Source organism: Schistocerca piceifrons, chromosome 5, assembly GCF_021461385.2.
Source record: "Schistocerca piceifrons isolate TAMUIC-IGC-003096 chromosome 5, iqSchPice1.1, whole genome shotgun sequence".
Taxonomy (NCBI): Eukaryota; Metazoa; Arthropoda; class Insecta; order Orthoptera; family Acrididae; genus Schistocerca; species Schistocerca piceifrons.
Genome location: NC_060142.1, coordinates 441,128,082 through 441,147,999, shown reverse-complemented (window position 1 = coordinate 441,147,999; position 19,918 = coordinate 441,128,082). Strand labels below are relative to the sequence as shown.

The 19,918-nt window shown below is 38.1% G+C and overlaps 1 protein-coding gene across 1 annotated transcript in view; it reads left to right on the top strand.

The window, feature by feature from the left end:
* The window catches only part of LOC124799226, a 94,638-nt gene that overhangs the window by 14,946 nt on the left and 59,774 nt on the right, over positions 1–19,918 (top strand). Inside the window, exon 4 of the mRNA XM_047262765.1 lies at positions 18,014–18,202. Within this exon, the coding sequence (XP_047118721.1) occupies positions 18,014–18,202 (189 nt within the window). The remainder of the gene's footprint in view (positions 1–18,013; positions 18,203–19,918) is intronic.

Below are 19,918 nucleotides of genomic sequence, written 5' to 3'. Positions count from 1 at the left end.
TCCAACACAGAATGTTGAACCCCCTACTTGCTATTTGCACGAGAAATTAGTTCCAAATATTACATCAATGCTGAGATTGTGAATCACCAAGAAATTGCACTCCAACAGCTGTCCCATCAATTCCACAGTTAATAGTTACTCCTGTTTCACACTCTTTGATAGCTTACCAGTAGCACCAATAATTTTTATTCCAGAAATGTGCATCAGTACTGTACTCTCTGTTCTTAAGAGATTCAAAAAATGCTGTGAAATGCAATTCAAACCACTACCACTGACCAGTAAACACTTAACATGTATCCCTTGTACACTTGTTGTTGTTATAGGATGCCACACTTCCTTTTTACTAACCATGTGATCTCCTTCATACAACAAATCCTCATTAATCCTTTCCCTGGAAAAACTATCATCCTGCTTACCAAACTAATTATCAGACACACTGTTACTTTCTCTATGCTTTAGATTTTGTACCTCTTCCACCTTTTTCTTTATTTCAGTCAATTTTGAATCTACATTTTTATTTACTTTTACCAGTTTTTCCTCTACCATTACTGCACATCTGGTTTCTACTTCTGTTTCTAAGTCATTTTTTAATCTGATTGATTTGGTTCTCAAGTTTAACCCTGTTTTCAGCACAAAATTTCCTGGGTGCTTTGGCTTAATCTTTACACTGTTTTTACGAAGCCTTTGCTCTCCTACTATAGTCATCACAAAACTTCTTTCTCTCTTTTACACATTTACTACTCATTAATGTTAATTTCTCGTTAGCATTCTGTACTTCTTTCTTTATCTTTTCATCACAATCTTTCCCTATTGCCTCAACCTTCTTATTTCATTCTGAAAGACTAGAACTAACTACCTTAATTTCCTTTTTAATTTCTTTCTTCAGTTCATCTTTTAAGCTAGTCATGTCAGTTTTAATACTACTAATATGTACTTTCATACTACCAATGTCTTCTATCATACACATACTGCTCATAATTTGCCTTAACATCACATCCACTTTTCCATCTGTCATGAACTTTTGCCCTTGCTGACTTTCTGTACTAGATTCATCTTCCTTAACCTTAATAATCTCATCCATTTCAGTATTGTTTTGATCCATTTCGCTCACATCACCATATAATATATATGGCGCTTTCATTATTCGATCTACAATAGGAGTTTCATCCCCATCATTCAAAGTTACATTCATCTCTGATTTATAACTGCTATCATCTACAGAACCAACCCCCATTAAATCTTTCTGCTCATTTAAAAACTTAATCTCCACATCTTCGTTATCAATTTTCACATCACTTCCCTGTTGTCCATTCTTGTCCATCACCCTGTCATGTTCATCAAGGCCATTCATTATGTATGACTTAATATAAAACAAATTTTTCAATGACATTACCTTATTCTTATTCACTCTTCTCCTGCTGCTCTGCTGCTGCAGTTGTCATCTCGATTTATCATCTGCACGGCTGCTGCAAGTTGTAATTCTCTCAGCAAGGCACCTTGTTTATCCCGGTCAGCTGTGTCCACCTGCGTGCTGATCGGCTGCTCCTATACTCAGTGGCTGCTTCCATACAGTCCTCACCCAGGGCACCACATGTGACATTGGCCTGCTTTATTATCTCATTGCTAGTCCTCGGTGTCAATGTACTGCGTTACTATAGTGGCTGAAAAGTAGGGGAGTGGAAGTTTGACACTGACTGTGTAAATGATGTAGCCAACAGTTGCACAGATGCAAATCATAGTTCTTTACTTTCACTGTTCACAACACCCCGCCCCCACCCCCCCCCCCCCCCCCACCCCCCAAAAAAAAAAAAAAAAAAAAAAAAAACACCCCCTCGCCCATGGACTGGCTGTCTCGGGAGCAAAATTTGGGCCCTTATATAATAATAGGCACTGAAATTACACATTGTTCAATGTTTAATTTATGGAAAGTGCAATTGAAACATACTTCATTCCATTAGGTGAAGACATCAAAAAATTCGTTCCTTTTAATGGCTTCTCGCACTACAAGGGTTAGGCTGAATTATTTGTTTAAATGATGAAATTAACAGCTATTGTTATGCAAACAGTACTTTTGGCAAAGCTGTCAATTACTTTGGAATTAATCACCCTATAACAAAAGGAATAGTCAAAGTAAATTAGAAAATCAATTACATACCCCCCCCCCCCCCCCGCCCCCTCCCCCCATGAACCATGGACCTTGCCGTTGGTGGGGAGGCTTGCGTGCCTCAATGATACAGATAGCTGTACCGTAGATGCAACCGCAACGGAGGGGTATCTGTTGAGAGGCCAGACAAACGTGTGGTTCCTGAAGAGGGGCAGCAGCCTTTTCAGTAGTTGCAAGGGCACCAGTCTGGATGATTGACTGATCTGGCTTTGTAACACTAACCAAAATGGCCTTGCTGTGCTGGTATTGCGAACGGCTGAAAGCAAGGGGAAACTACAGCCGTAATTTTTCCCGAGGGCATGCAGCTTTTCTGTATAGTTAAATGATGATGGCGTCCTCTTGGGTAAAATATTCCGGAGGTAAAATAGTCCCCCATTCGTATCTCTGGGCGGGGACTACTCAAGAGGATGTCATTATCAGGAGAAAGAAAACTGGCGTTCCGTGGATCGGAGCGTGGAATGGCAGATCCCTTAATCGGGCAGGTAGGTTAGAAAATTTAAAAAGAGAAATGGATAGGTTAAAGTTAGATATAGTGGGAATTAGTGAAGTTTGGTGGCAGGAGGAACAAGACTTCTGGTCAGGTGACTACAGGGTTATAAACACAAAATCAAATAGGGTAATGCAGGAGTAGGTTTAATAATGAATAGGAAAATAGGAATGCGGGTAAGCTACTACAAACAGCACGGTGAATGCATTATTGTGGCCAAGATAGATATGAAGCCCATGCCCACTACAGTAGTACAAGTTTATACGCCAACTAGCTCTGCAGATGACGAAGAAATTGAAGAAATGTATCATGAAATAAAAGAAATTATTCAGATAGTGAAGGGTGACAAAAATTTAATAGTCATGGGTGACTGGAATTCGGTAGTAGGAAAAGGGAGAGAAGGAAACATAGTAGATGAATATGGATTGGGGCTAAGAAATGAAAGAGGGAGCCGCCTGGTAGAATTTTGCACAGAGCACAACTTAATCATAGTTAACACTTGGTTCAAGAATCATAAAAGAAGGCTGTATACATGGAAGAAGCCTGGAGATACTAGGTTTCAGATAGATTATCTAATGGTAAGACAGAGATTTAGGAACCAGGTTTTAAATTGTAAGACATTTCTGGGGGCAGATGTGGACTCTGACCACAATCTATTGGTTATGATCTGTAGATTAAAGCTTTCGACAATGTTGACTGGAATACTCTCTTTCAAATTCTAAAGATGGCAGGGGTAAAATACAGGGAGCGAAAGGCTATTTACAATTTGTACAGAAACCAGATGGCAGTTATAAGAGTCGAGGGGCATGAAAGGGAAGCAGTGGTTGGGAAGGGAGTGAGACAGGGTTGTAGCCTATCCCCGATGTTATTCAATCTGTATATTGAGGAAGCAGTGAAGGAAACAAGAGAAAAATTCGGAGTAGGTATTAAAATCCATGGAGAAGAAATAAAAACTTTGAGGTTCGCCGATGACATTGTAATTGTATCAGAGACAGCAAAGGACTTGGAAGAGCAGTTGAACGGAATGGATAGTGTATTAAAAGGAGGATATAAGATGAACAGCAACAAAAGCAAAACGAGGATAATGGAATGTAGTTGAATTAAGTCCGGTGGTGCTGAAGGTATTAGATTAGGAAATGAGACACTTAAAGTAGTAAAGGAGCTTTGCTATTTGGGGAGCAAAATAACTGTTGATGGTCAAAGTAGAGAGGATATAAAATGTAGACTGGCAATGGCAAGGAAAGTGTTTCTGAAGAAGAGAAATTTGTTAACATCGAGTATAGATTTAAGTGTCAGGAAGTCATTTCTGAAGGTATTTGTATCGAGTGTAGTATGGAAGTGAAACATGGACGATAAATAGTTTGGACAAGAAGAGAATAGAAGCTTTTGAAATGTGGTGCTACAGAAGAATGCTGAAGATTAGGTGGGTAGATCACATAACTAATGAGGAAGTATTGAATAGGATTGGGGAGAAGAGAAGTTTGTGGCACAACTTGACTAGAAGAAGGGATTGGTTGGTAGGACATGTTCTGAGGCATCAAGGAATCACCAATTTAGTATTGGAGGGCAGCGTGGAGGGTAAAAATCGTAGAGGGAGACCAAGAGATGAATACACTAAGCAGATTCAGAAGGATGTAGGTTGCGGTAGGTACTGGGAGATGAAGAGGCTTGTACAGGATAGAGTAGCATGGAGAGCTGCATCAAACCAGTCTCAGGACTGAAGACCACAACAACAACAACAACAACACCAAAAACCCAGCACAAAATTAGATGTTGTGTTATATTCTTTTAAACTGAGGGCCAACCTTTCTCTTTTATGAAAATGCATATTATACTCATGTATGTTAATGGTAATTAGTTAAAAGTGTAAAACGAATTTAAGGAGGTAGATGACAAACCTGAAGGGGAAGTAAAAATATCCCAGCTTGCTTCATCACATGTTGAAGAGTACCTTTTACTACTGCCAGTCATTCCCTTTCCTGTTACCCTCATAACAGAGTGATGAAAAAACAACTGTCTATATGCCTCTGTGTGATCCTAGATTTCTCTTATTTTGGTTTTGCAGTGTATCTAAGAGATGTACATTTGTGGCTATAAGTCATCCTGCAGTCAGTTACAAACAGCAGTCCTCTAAACTTCATCAGTAAGTTTTCGCAGAAAGACCAGGGATTCCTATTTGAGTTCACAGAGCATTTCGGAAATACACATTAATCAGACCCACCAGTAACAAATATAGCAACCTACCTTTGAATTGTTTTGATATCCTCCTCTAATCCAACCTGTTGGGGATTCCAAACACAAAAAGAGTATTCATGAATAGGTTGTACAAGTCTTCTATACATGGTCTACATTATGGATGAGCTACATTGCCCTACAATTCTCCCAATGAATCATACTTGACTGTTCACCTTCTCTACAATCAATTTTATGTATTATTTCCATTTCACATCACCTTGCAATGATGTACTTAGATATTTAATCAATGTGACTGTGCCAAGCAGCACACTTATACTATAACTCATCTACATTTAGCTTCCATTTTCTACATTTAGAGCAAGCTCCCATTCACCACACCAAATAGAAATTCTGACTAAATCATCCTGTATTCTCCTATAGTAACTCAAAGTTGACTCTATCCCAGACACTACAGCTTCACCAGCAAATAGTCGCCGATTGCTGCTCACCATATCTGTTAGACTGATTATATATACAGACAGCACCAATGGTCCCATAACACTTCTGTGATTACTTAAAAAAGTATTTGAGCCACTCACATATCTGGGAACACATTCTGTATGCTTGGACCTCATCAACAGTCTGCTGTGGGGCACTGTGTAAAACATTTTCTGGGAATCTAGGAGTATGGATTCTGCGTGGTGTCCTTCAGTCATGGTTTACAGGATATCAAGAATCAAGAATTTTATTCACCATAGATCATTTTACAATGATATTGGCTTTGTCATACAGGATGTACTAGTACAGACAGAATAATAAAAGAAACAAGTGTCAGTACATTACAGAATACATATCAACCTTGGCCCTGCAGCCAGGCGACTAGCGCGAGTTATGGTGTTCTCGTAAAGATAAGTCATTTTAGATTATAAAACATATAAATTAGTACTGATTACGTGGTAAATAAGTGTATTAGTGTGCTGTTTAAGTGTACCATTAAAGGTTTCATTTTTCTTTACGTAATAAAGCAGAAAACGCAAAAAGACAGTACAGTCGTATTTTCTGTTTACGTTCTGCTGCAGCAAATCTATAGAATTTCGTTTAGTTGTTCCTTGCTCTCTCCAGCAATTTAACTTAGCGTACCTCTTCATTATTTAACTAGCATTTCCGGAAAGTAGCGTAAAGTTTAAGTTGTTGTTTCAGAAACTTTGCACGTTTGTTTTTGTTTACACACAGTTGCGTATAGGCCAAATTTGTGTAACCATATTTTCGTGTTTATCTGTAATTTAACTGACTTATTCTTAATAAACTATTACGTTTATCATGAGTGAAAAGTGCTTGACTTGCCGTAGAATTGTTAGGTCGGGGCTTTGGTGTGATGGGTGCTGTAGTTTTTTCCATGTGGGTGACTGTAGTGGCGTGGGAATAGGGGAAGTAAATGAGACTCATCAGTGGTTTTGTAGGATTTGTAGTAGAGATAGGAAGATACTAGAACAGGAGGGGAAAATTGCCACCCTTCAGGCTGAGTTAGACAAGGCCAGGGGAGATCTTGACAGGTTAAGGAGGGAGAAGGGTAAAGAGAGGTGGGAAGTGGCAACAGGCAACAGGAGGAACAGGCCTACAGGCCTAGAACTTTGTCTGACAGCTTTATGGTGAATGTGGAAAATAGATTTGACCTGTTGCTTCAGTTAGAAGCTGGTTGGCCTCAAGCAGTTGCAGGTGTAGACAGGGCACAACAAACTTTCAGCAGCAAATTGAAAAGTAAGAATGTAGGGAAATCAGTAAAGAGAAAGAAAGTGTTGTTGTTAGGTAGTTCCCATGGAAGAGGTGTTGGCCAACTTTTGCAGGATGAACTAGGAACAGAATACCAGGTCACCAATTTTTTTAAACCTAGTGCTGGTCTGGAGCAGGTGACAGAGGATTTAGGATCACTTTGCAAAGATTTCACTAAGGAAGACACTGTGATTATAGTGGGTGGGGCAGGTAACAGTATTGACAGAGATCCTGGGTACAGTATAGAGTGTGACCTGGCGAAGATTGCATCAGCATCGAAGCATACTAGTGTTGAGTTTGTATCTGTTCTTGGGCGCCATGACCGACCTCATTTGAACTCTTCTGTCAAGAGAGTTAATTTGGAGCTGGAACAGCTGCTCATGTCGGGTGCGGGGTCACACATTGGTATGGTTCATGTTGATTCTCTCAGTAGGTGGGATTATACTAGGCATGGCCTTCACCTCAACAGGAAGGGGAAGGGTAAATTGGCTGGGGAAATAGCAGGAAAGTTAAAGGGGGGAGGCACTGTCATGAGTGGTAAAATACCAGTGGTTATAGGATTCAGAAAAGACCCCTTTTTAGGGTAGGGAGGACAGAAAGAAAGCAAATTTTAAGAGAGGTTAGAACTGAGACAAACCTTCAGTTTGAGAAGGAAATCAAAAAACATGACTACAGCTTATTACATCAGCATAAACAGCTATTGGTTAAGAATTTTCAACTGTTAGCAGATATTTTAGCTCCACCCCATTTTAACTCAGTCAATGTGAAATTTCAGCTATCTTTATTGCATCAAAATATTCTAGGACTGCGAAATAAAATTAATGAATTAACTATCTGCATAGATGAATTAGAGTCTTCAAACCCAGCTGACATAATCTGCCTCTCTGAACATCATGTGACCACTGGTATAGAACTTTTAAGTGTTACAGGGTTTTGTAGATCAGAAATGGAGAAAGGAGGAGTTGCCACATTCATCAGGAACTGTCATAAATTTAAGAACATAGACATTCATAAATTTTGCCTAGAACAGCATATGGAAGCATGTGCAACAGAATTAGAATTTCACAAAAAATCCTTCATAATATTAAGTGTATATCAAGCACCTGCAGGTAACTTTAATCTGTTTGTAAACCACCTTGAAGCTGTACTGGCCCATTTAACAACCAAAACCAAGAAGTAGTGGTTGCTGGTGATTTCAATGTAGATTTCCTTAAAGACTCTCCCAATAAGAGCTTATTTGAGTTAGTAACACAATCATTCAACTTAATTCCCACTGTAAAGTTCCCCACTAGGATAGCCACTTGCTCACAAACAGCCATTGATAATATCTTTATAGAAAAGTCCAATGAACAAAATTATATTACAAAACCAATAGTCAATGGGCTCTCAGACCATGACATGCAGTTCCTTCTGTTAAATGTTAATACTGAACAGGATATAAAATCTGTTAAATCTGAGCTCAAGAGGGTAATTAGTAAGCCAAAAATTGATTATTTTAGGACACTCCTCAGAGACATTCACTGGACTGATGTTTACAGTGCTCATGGCATGAATGAAAACTATAACATTTTAGCTAATAAAGTGCTTACCTTATTCGAACACTGCTTTCCCCCAAAACTCACCAAGGTTAGAGCAAAGTCTATAAAGAAGCCATGGATTACTCGAGGAATAGGGGTATCTTGTAAAACAAAAAGAAAACTGTATCTGTCAATCCGAAACATTTCCAATGTTGATGCTATAGCACATTATAAGAAATACTGCAAAATATTAAAGACTGTAATACGGATGTCAAAGCAAATATATTACAAGGAAAAGATAGTCATATCAGATAACAAAATAAAGACAATACAGGATATAGTGAAGGAGGAGACCAGTAGAACCAGACATGAAGAGGAACAAATAGCATTAAGAGTAAATGATACATTGGTGACAGATGTGTGTAGTGTCGCAGAACTTTTTAACAAACATTTTATAACTGTTACTGAAAAGATGGGGTTGTCAGGTTCGGTAGATGCTGCTATGGATTACCTTATACCAGACATTTCAAGTAACTTCCATAATATGAATTTGACCCTCACTACCCCAACAGAAATAATGTCCATCATAAAATCTTTAAAATCAAAAACATCTAGTGGGTATGATGAAATATCAACAAAGTTAATTAAAGAATGTGATTCTGAGCTAAGTAACATATTAAGCTATCTGTGTAACCAGTGGTTTATCAGTGGAATATTTCCTGAATGGCTGAAATATGCTGAAGTTAAACCACTGTTTAAGAAGGGAGATAAAGAAATAGCATCAAATTTCTGTCCAATTTCACTGTTGCCAGCATTCTCAAAAATTTTCGAAAAAGTAATGTACAGTCATCTTTATAACTATCTTATCTCAAATAACATACTGTCAAAGTCACAGTTTGGATTTCTAAAAGGTTCTGATATTGAAAAGGCTATCTACACTTACAGTGAAAATGTGCTTAATTCATTAGACAAAAAATTGCAGGCAACTGGTATATTTTGTGATCTGTCAAAGGCATTTGACTGTGTAAATCACAATATCCTTTTAAGTAAACTAGAATATTATAGTGTAACAGAAAATGCTGCAAAATGGTTCAAATCTTATATCTCTGGCAGGAAACAAAGGGTGTTATTAGGAAAGAGACATGTATCAAGCTATCAGGCATCATCCAACTGGGAACTAATTACAAGTGGGGTCCCACAAGGTTCCATTTTGGGGCCCTTACTTTTTCTTGTGTATATCAATGACCTTTCATAAGTAACATTGCCAGATGCCAAGTTTGTTTTGTTTGCCGGTGATACAAACATTGCAATAAATAGCAAATCAAGTATAGTCTTAGAAAGATCAGCCAATAAAATATTTGTGGACATTAATCACTGGTTCCTAGCCAATTCTTTGTCACTAAACGTTGAAAAAACACACTACATGCAGTTCAGAACTTGTAAGGGGTGTCCCAAGAGTATATGTCTAACATACGATGACAAGAAAATAGAAGAAGTGGACAGTGTTAAATTCTTGGGATTACAGCTTGATAATAAATTCAACTGGGAGGAGCACACCACAGAACTGCTGAAGTGTCTTAACAAATCTCTGATTGCAATGCGAATTTTGTCAGACATAGGGGATATAAAAATGAAAAAGCTGGCATACTATGCTTACTTTCATTCCATAATGTCATATGGGGTAATTCATCAAGCCAAGCTAAAGTTTTCTGGGCACAAAAACGTGCAGTAAGAGTTATATGTGGTGTGAACTCAAGAACATCCTGCAGAAGCCTGTTTAGGGAACTAGGGACACTAACTGCTGCTTCCCAATATACGAGGGCCGTTCAGAAAGTAACCTCCGGTTGATTTAAAAAAATACACCAAGTTAAATAAAAATATTTTAATATATACATCTTACAACTACATCTTTGCACTATTTTTCTACATAGTCTCCATAGCGATTGAGGCACTTATCGTATCTCTTCACAAGCTTTGAAATTCCTTCTGCATAAAAATCACCCGCTTGTGCCTGGAGCCAGCCTGTGACCGCATCTTTGAGCTCTTCGTCGTCATCAAACCGCTGTGACCCGAGCCATTTCTTCAAATGCATGAAGAGGTGATAATCACTTGGCGCCAGGTCTGGGCTGTAAGGTGGATGGTTGATAATGTCCCACTTGAAGGACTCAAGAAGGGCCGTTGTTCTGCGAGCAGAGTGAGGACGGGCGTTATCGTGCAAAAAAACGATACCGGAAGTCAGCATACCACGGCGTTTGTTCTGTATAGCCCGTCGTAACTTTTTTATTGTTTCACAGTACACGTCTTGATTAACACTCTCTGTACCAGGCCTATTTTATGCACCCGTCCCTAGAAACCGGGCAATTTTACCAATATTAAAAAAATTACTGCATCAAATCTACTGTTTGGATTGTGGCAAATTTGGTACCATCTTGAAGCTGCACATTTCTACTTTAATTCTGAGTGAAAGAAACTACTTTACAATGCACAGCTTTAAGGTACAGTTATAGAAATCACTTAGATGTTTTAAGAATTTAGAAAAAGTCATACGAATAAGGGAATACAATTGTGATTTATTTTTAACCAAAATTGTGGCACTACATTACATGTTTCTGATAGTATACAGTATTACATATAAATTTCACACAGAATCATATTGTTTTTTAGTGTGGAAAATTTTAAAGCAAGGTTCCAGGCAGAGTGCAACGCCACACTGTTCACATTCGTATCGTGTCTCTTTGCGAGAAGCCTTGCCACTCTGTTTCTTGCTCCTGGAACTGCACACGTGACACACACGAGCAGCATACTTCTTAGTAGTTGCAGGTATGTGCTGCAAAAAATGTCTCTTTGTTAGCCGACCTACAGTTCCTTCATTTCTTGGAATGAATTCAAGTGTGTCGTCTTCAACAAGCTGAACTGCAAGCACTGTTATAAAGTCTGTTATTGTAATTTTCTTCCTGTGCACTGCATTGTACAGCCAAAATGCATTTGATACTCCCATAAGCAGCAAATGGAAATATAATTTTCGCCACCATTTCACAGTTCTGTGCTGGAACGGATTGTACTGCAGGCGTTGGTCTCCAATATCCACTCCAATTTTATTGAGGTTGTAATCAAGTACCTGAAGTGGTTTCAATACTACAGACCCATTTCTCTTAGTATGCGTACCAAATGTTGCTTGATGCCTTGTAGACAATGTATACACATCTCTCTTATCTTTCCACTTCATTGCCAATACATTATCTTTACGCTGAAAAGACATTTCGCCCTTTTTCAGCTTAGCAGATACTAAATCTTTAGGCAATCCTTTCCTGGATTTGTTCACAGTACCAACAGCTCCAGTGCCTTTCTCTGCCAGTTGCTGAAATAGCTCTGGACTGGAATAAAATCGATCTAAATACACAGTGTGGCCTTTGTTCAGCAAGCTGCTGTCAGACAACAATCGCAAAATAACCGCAGACGAAGAATTGTCAACAATATGCTTACCAGCATAAACTTCAAAATTTACAACATAGCCACTACTGGCTTCAGCAACAGCATATACTTTCAGTCCATACTTATGAGGCTTATTTTGCATGTAAACACGGAAACTCACACGACCTCGAAATGGGCAAATTCCTTCATCAATTGTCACTTTTTCTGAGGGACGATATGCCTGGATACATCGCTCCTTCAAATTATTATAATATGGCAAAACTTTGTAAAGTGGATGAAATCCATCTTCGCCTGGTTTTTTCTGATTTGAATTGTCAACAAGATGCAAGCATGACAGTATCTGAGTGAAACGCAAACGGCTCATGACATGGGGACAAAAGTTACAACTAAGAACAGGATTAGTGCTCCAATGGTCCGCAATTTTGGGCTTTTTCGAAACACACATGTGGAAAATAATACCCAAGAAACGCCTCATCTCACTTATAGTCACTGGCTTCCACGAACTCAAAACTGAATGGGGCTTCAGATTATTTCCTCTTCTTTTCTTCTGTATTGTCTGTGATGCATACAAATTTGTCTGTCTCTTGAGTTCATTTACGTCACTGTCAGTAAGGAACACTTTACTGCAATCCAGTACAGAACTCGACTCATCAATATCCACTAGTATCTGCCTGGGTGTCGTGTTGACAGGCAGAGGTCGGTAGGTGTCAACTGCAGTCCACTCACTGTCTTTCGGATACGGCACAGCTGCTGGATTTGAAGCAACACCTTCAACATCATTCTCGTCTTCATCTGAAGACAAACTGTCATCAATCTCGTCTTCTAAAAAGAATATCACATTATGTGTAACTACATACATCGTTTACACATGTTCAACAGATATGTGCGTACTGCACAATTACGTGGAAAATTCGGAAATACGTACCTTCAAACACACCATTGCATTCAGAATCGTCTGAATCACTCTCTACATTATCCAGAGTGTCGCTATGATTGATCAAATCCGCAATTTCTGCGTCTGATAAACCGCGCCGAAACATGATGACAAACAACTGAATGATATACAGACTGAGAACGCAAAGATAAGTTTTAACATGAATTACAGCGCTGCCGTGACATCTATGGACGCATTTTGTTAATAAACATCTGAAAAACGTATAGCGCTGGCCAAACCCGTAGAAATAACGTTGCAGTGTTTTGAATGAAATTAAATGTAGCGGCCCGTAAATTTTACGGGCTTGGTGATTTTCGCGCGATCCCAGGCCCGTAAATTTTACGGGCTTGGCGCTTAGAGTGTTAATGGTCATACCACGTTCCATGAATTCAACCAACAACACCCCTTTGGCATCCCAAAACACCGTTGCCATCAGTTTTCTGCCAGAAAAATTTTGCGAGGCTTTTCTTGGTTTGGTAGGCGAATTTGAATGTGCCCACATCTTTGATTGTTCTTTTCTCTCAGGGTTCACGTACTTAATCCAGGTTTCGTCACCGGTCACGATTCTGTTTAACAATGGTTCTCCTTCGTCCTCATAACGTGACAGAAAGTCTAATGCAGAGGCCATTCTTTGAGTTTTGTGGTGGTCGGTAAGAATTTTGGGCACCCATCGTGCACAGAACTTACGGTAACCCAATCTTGCTGTCACTATCCCGTACAAGAGAGTCTTAGAAATCTGTGGAAAACCATAGACAACTCCGACATTGAGAAACGTCGATTTTCACGATCTTTTGCATCAACTGTCTGAACGAGTTCGTCAATCACCAATGATGGTCTACCACTCCTCTCTTCATCATGAACGTTTTCTCGTCCACTTTTAAATAAACGTACCCATTCACGGACAACTCCTTCACACATAACTCTTGGTCCGTACACGGCACAAAGCTCACGATGAATAGCTGCTGCAGAATATCCTTTGGCTGTAAAAAACCTTATGACAGCACGCACTTCACATTTGGCGGGGTTTTCTATTGCAGCACACATTTCAAACTGCCACAAAAACTAAACTAGCGCAGGTACGATGTTCACTCGACCACGGCTTGATGCCAACTGACCTGTTGAGTGCGTGAACGCACAGATGGCGTCGCTACTCCCCCCACAACTCGCACTGTGACCAATCGTAGGTTACTTTCTGAACCGCCCTCGTATTTATTCCTTAATGAAATTTGTCATTAAAAATATATCACTTTTTCAAACCAACAGCTCAATTCATGGAAGCAATACTAGAAATAAGAATAATTTTCAAAAGGATTTAAAGTCACTTAGTCTTGTACAAAAAGGTGTGCATTATTCAGGAACACACATTTTCAATAACTTGCCAGCAGCCATAAAAAGCTTAACAACCAATGAAATTCAGTTTAAGAGAAGCCTAAAGGATTTATTGGTGGCCAACTCCTTCTACTCCATTGATGAATTTCTTAGTAAAACCAATTGATTTGTATATAAGTACAACATAACTTCTGCGCAATTTCAGTGCAGTAATGTGTTCATTGAAAATTTGTGTGTGTGTGTGTGTGTGTGTGTGTGTGTGTGTGTGTGTGTGTGTGTGTGTGTGTGTGTAAGTATAATCTAACTTCTGCACCATTTCAGTGCGGTAATGTGTTCATTGTAAATAAGTATTACAGTAGTTGTATTACATGTTTATTACCTTATAAATAAATAAAAAACTTTTTTATTTTAAATTCAGTGCATTAGTATTTGTAAAATGACTCTTAGTGTTCATTAAAAAATGACGATCATTCCACTTGGGACCTGTGGAATGGTACATTAGCTTATTTGGTTTAGTTGTAAATATTTGTCATGTATTGTTGTTTTTCTGACATGTTCCACATCCTGGAGGACCTCCTCACTACGGATCAATTGGAATGAAAGTAAATCTAATCTAATCTAATCTAATCTTGGCATTGTACCAAATTTCACCAGGATAGCTTCTAGAAGTTAATGCAATAAGCTATACTATAATCTAATATAATATACTATTGTATTGGTTATTGTATACTCTATGTAGTTACACACTATTAACCACAGCACACAATAATATGTTTAACTACAGACAACTTTTAAATGGTAATATCCTCCTCAGGCATCTCAAAGAATTCTTTAATGTCATAGAATGAATGATCTGACAGCTAGCTGTACCACTTAATTTTAAAAAAAATATATCCATAGACTGAACATGAATTGGCAGTTTATTGAACATTTTGAGTTGGTTAACTTTGTGGGTATTTCCTGTTCTGTGGCATGGTATGTCTGAATTACCCTTAACTCTGGCGTTGTGTTCATGTATTTCCCCTCTGGCAATAAATTCTGTAATATTGTTTTGTTATAGAGTACAGACACATAGATGTATAAATTTATAATTGTGAATATTCTTAGTCTCAAGAAAAGAGGACGACAGTTCTCCCTATGACCTCTCTTTCATATTATGTGTAAGACTTTTTTTTGTAATTTCAAGATGTTCTTGATGTGAGGGGAGTGCCCCCATATAATCAGACCACATGAAATATGTGACTGGAATAGCTCAAAGTATGTCACCCTAAGGTACTCTAAGCACACCACCCCCCTTAGTTTCAAGATAAGGTATGCCACCCGAGATATTTTTTCACATACATGATTGACATGTTCCTCTCAATAGAGTTTAGAGTCAATGTGAATACCTAAGAGCTTTACCAACTTATTGCTTACTTCATTTGATGTTCCAATTTAAAGTTGTTGGGCTTTATCAAGGTTGCATAGGAGCTTATTGGCTGCAGACCAGTCCAGGGCCTTATCAGTTGTTTCTTTTGTTAGTTTATTCAGATCTGAAATGTTCTGATGTGAGGTAAGTAGTGTTGTATCGTCAGCATAACACACGACGGGGTGGGCTATATTTTTAGGTAAATCATTAAATAGCTACAATGAAGATGAAGGGTCCTAGGATAGACCCTTGTGGTACATCTGTGCCGATTTCCATTACGCAAGAGTTTATATTTCTGACTGAAACGAATTGTTTTCAGTTACTTAAATAAGAATTTATCACAGCTAAAGTGCTCCCTCTCACCCTATAAAACTCTAGTTTCCCCAGTAGTATGTCAACAGGAATGCAATTGAAAGCTTTGCTTGTGTCACATAATACCAGTGATACCATGTTATTGTTTTCAAAACTGTTTAAGGTTTGGTCAGTGATTTCCAAGATGGCCCCTGTTGTGTTTTTCCCTTTACAAAAACCAAACTGATTGCTACATAGGATATTGTGTTTTTCAAAGAAGCTGCTTATTTGTGCGTGTATCAGTGCCTCAAATATCTTTGAGAATATTGGAACAATGGAGACTGGTCTGTAGTTTCGGGGAAGATGTTTGTCCTCTTTTTTAAAAACTGGGTCAACTTTTGATACCATAAGTACACCTGGAAAAACTCCAAATTCTACACATTTATTAAAAATGAGGGAAGGGTAAACTGACTTTTGCACAAGTGACACTTTCTAAATCCATGCTGATGTATAGACAGAAGCATCTCTGTTTAAAGGAAATTCAGTATATTTGAGTGTAGAATGTGCTCAAGAATTTCTAACTTCTATCTGCTGGTAACCTGTTAAAGACCTATGTACTGGAATATAAAACTCCACCTTGGTTCCTTGACAAGACTGTTAGACTATATGGAGAGTAATTTTACTTCTAGCATTGTTGTTGTGAATTCCAGAGTTCATCCTAAATCCACTTTTGTTGTTGACCATAAATAGCTTTAGGGAGTAAATGTACTGGCATATGAATGTAAGAATTTCAAACTTCCTGAGATTCTTCTGCATGATATTCAGTTACCAACTTTACACAATATTCTTACCACATTTTTCTGTAGAATGAATACTTTTCTGATGTTAGCTGTACTGCCCCAGAAGATTATTCATATTTGCCACATTACTAGTGAAGGGCAGTAGTGACCATTTTTCCTTTAAAAATAATTATTTATTGACGTTGCATTCTCGCATATTGTTTCACTGGCTAAATCATTTTCAACATATCAGTCATTTTCAATAGCCTGTGAGTAATTCTTGGCCTGAGGTTATGTCAAACATGTCAAGAGTGACCTTTTGCCTGAGGCTCTTACCAGTGGACTGACTAACATGAGTGTATTGGTGTGAGACCCATACAAATTGAGACTCTCAACATATTTTGATACAGCCTTAGGTCAGGAATTCTAATTGGGCTATTGAAAATTACTGACAAGTTGAAGACAGTGTAGTCATAAAATATTTTATACAAATATTTGACTTCAATACATCTTATTGATAGGAAACTGTACCATGTAATATTTTGAGCAAACATGTGCAAATTGTGACAGCAATTCAAGCCATGCAATGAGATTTCTAAGTGCAAAGATGTAGAAATGAGGTATTTGGGCAATTTACCCACACTTTCATTATCTAAGTAATTTTAATAGTTTTGAATTTCATAAAATTAGTGTGTGTAGGGTTAAGGATTTATGCTCCTTGCTGTGTTTGGGCACTATATCAGTGTAATTACATCATTAGAAAATATCACAATTTTTTGTGTCTTCAATAGTTCTAGATAAATCATTTATGAAAATCATGAACAGGAGCAAGTAGGATACCATATTTAATGTTTCCCAACTCTCTGTTTAATTTTATCTCTATAGGATGTGTGAGTCTATCTACATAAGAGAAATTCCTTTATTGCCATAGCATTTGAGTTTCTCCAACAGAACTATATGATCTACATAACCAAAGATTATGAAGGAACAGTTTGTTAGTGGCACAAATGTATGAGTTTCTTGCCAAAGTTTCTGATTGCTGATGTGTCAAAAATAAATGATGAAACATGAATGGTATAAATAAACATTGGCAGTCTGGCCTCAGTGGCCAGAGACAGTGGTCATGATTGTATGAGTTGTGCTGGTGAGAACATGTGTTTGTTACTTACTTTAGAAGAAGTCCATTTAGCTGAAAGCTCAGTTGTAGAACTGTCTTTTCATTATGCCTGTCTGAAACTCAGTGTTTCCTCTACATGGTGAGTAGCAAGCAGTCCATCCTTTCCATAATATTGTCATCACCATTTTTGTGTGCATGACAGAAAAATGCTTAAGTCTAAACATATTGTAGATGAACTGGATTGATACAAGTGTAGTTTGTTTGACAGTTACTGTTTAGAGAAGACAGAAATATCTACTACTTTCTGTTTCCACATGAAGCTTTCTTTTATGAATGTTCCAGCTGTTAAAAGTGTATGGTAAATGAGAGTTATTCTCAACTCCATACAGTGGCAGCTCTTTAGCATGTACAGTTATTCACCAAATAACCAACCATGTGTTTATATTGACTTGAAAACAATGGCATCTGAAACTGCATAGTAGAGTAAAACTTTTAAATTGTTTATTTTGAGCTTTAAATTGTTTTCCTCCTTTCACAGATGTACAAATAATTATAGTTACTCATTTTTTAGTATTTTCTCTTGTACTTCGTCAGTTCTTTATATTTGTAGGTTGCTCCTGAATTAACAGCACTAACAACAGCAGTTATGAAAATGCTTGAACATTTTGGATGGACATATATAAGTGTTGTGTATTCAGCAGCAAAAGAAGAGTATGAATTTATGTTTAAACATCTTCAGAAAACTGCAGCTCAGTCTGGAGTGTGTTTTGCTCTTGAAGAAGGCTTAAAAACTACAGAGGTATGTCTCAACTACTGTGTAAGGTGCATCTCACCTATTCTATTTAAGCAATTCCCTACTTCGTATACAGCTTCAATTATTGCTTTCAGCGCAGGCATCTACTTAATGCTGATTGATTTGCCAAACATCTTGTCATTATCAGGTGAACAGATTAAGTCTGGATGTAGCTGTGTTCTGAATCTTTGCTGCCAAGTAGTTAATGTATCCAGCTATTGTAGCATATTGTAAAATTGTAGCAGTATTATGAAAGTGTGGCTTCAGCTGCCAGAATTGCAGTCACGTGTGTGTATGAGTTGCATTTGCATCACTGTGTGTGTGTGTGTGTGTGTGTGTGTGTGTGTGTGTGTGTGGTCTATTTTTGACAAAGGCCTTGTTCGCCAAAAGCTTATTTTGTGGCAGTCTTTTTGTTGTGCCTATCTATGACTCAGCATCTCCACTAATGGTGAGTTGCAACTATCGTTTTCATAATATTGTTACATTCCATCCTGGATTTTCTGTTCAAATGGTTCAAATGGCTCTCAGCACTATGGGACTTAACTTCTGAGGTCATCAGTCCCCTAGAACTTAGAACTACTTAAACCTAACTAACCTAAGGACAGCACACACATCCATGCCCAAGGCAGGATTCGAACCTGCAACTGTAGCGGTCGCGCAGTTCCAGACTGTAGCGTCTAGAACCGCTCGGCCACCCTGGCTGGCGATTTTCTGTTATTTGATAATGTAAGACTGTCAGCTTCTGCATTTAAAATTATAAATAATACAGTGAAACAAAAAATCGAAATTTTGGAAGATGTTATTTCCATTGTAGCTATTAATATGAAAAGTGAAGCTATATGAAGTGAAATACAAGCCATTAATTCATCAGGCTACTGAAAAGTATAAGAGATATAGGAAAAAACACAATTTTCTTTCATCTGGTTACAGTTTTACAATAGTGTCTTCTGTTTTTAGTTTGCATGTTCTTCTATCTTATCTTAGATTTGTTCTTTGTGACCTGTGGTCTCTAGACTTCACTTTTTCTTTTCTTCTCACATGCTGTTCTGATTCCTTTCTTCTGATTGCCACCTCTCAGTGTTTTGGCCAATGTTTTCTCCCACAATATCCTTGTCCTTCACAATCAGAGTGTCACTCATTACCATAGATTTTCTATCTTCACAATACTTTTCATATTTATATGCAACCATTATTTGCTCTGATCAACATGCATTTTTCTTTATTTTGAATAGTATTGGAAATTGCTCAGCTGCACATACAAACTGGAATCAGTATTTAGTGTCACTTCTTACAGTGCTGTATCCTACACTGTTCTAACAAATGCATAATTCTTTTTGTGATAAATCCCACATCATCCTTTTTGAACTACTCTTGTAGTTAAAAAGTAATTGTTAACTGTACTTTCACACTATTATCTAATTGCTGTTTGTGCTATGAACACTTTTTCTTCTGTCCCTGGCTCAATTCTCTCAGGAAGTTTTCAGCATATGAGACAGTTTCAGCTCGATGTACTAAGGTCCTCAGAACTGACTGTTTCTGTGCTGGGTGATGGAAGCTGGTGGCATGCAGATACCGATCCGTGTGGTTGGGCTTGCAGTAAATACTATGACGTAGAGACCCATTGGGTTTACGGTGGACAAGCACGTCCAAGAATGGCAGGCAACCCTCCTTCTCTACTTCCATTGTGAAGTTGATGTGGTTGTGGATGCTGTTCAGGTGTTC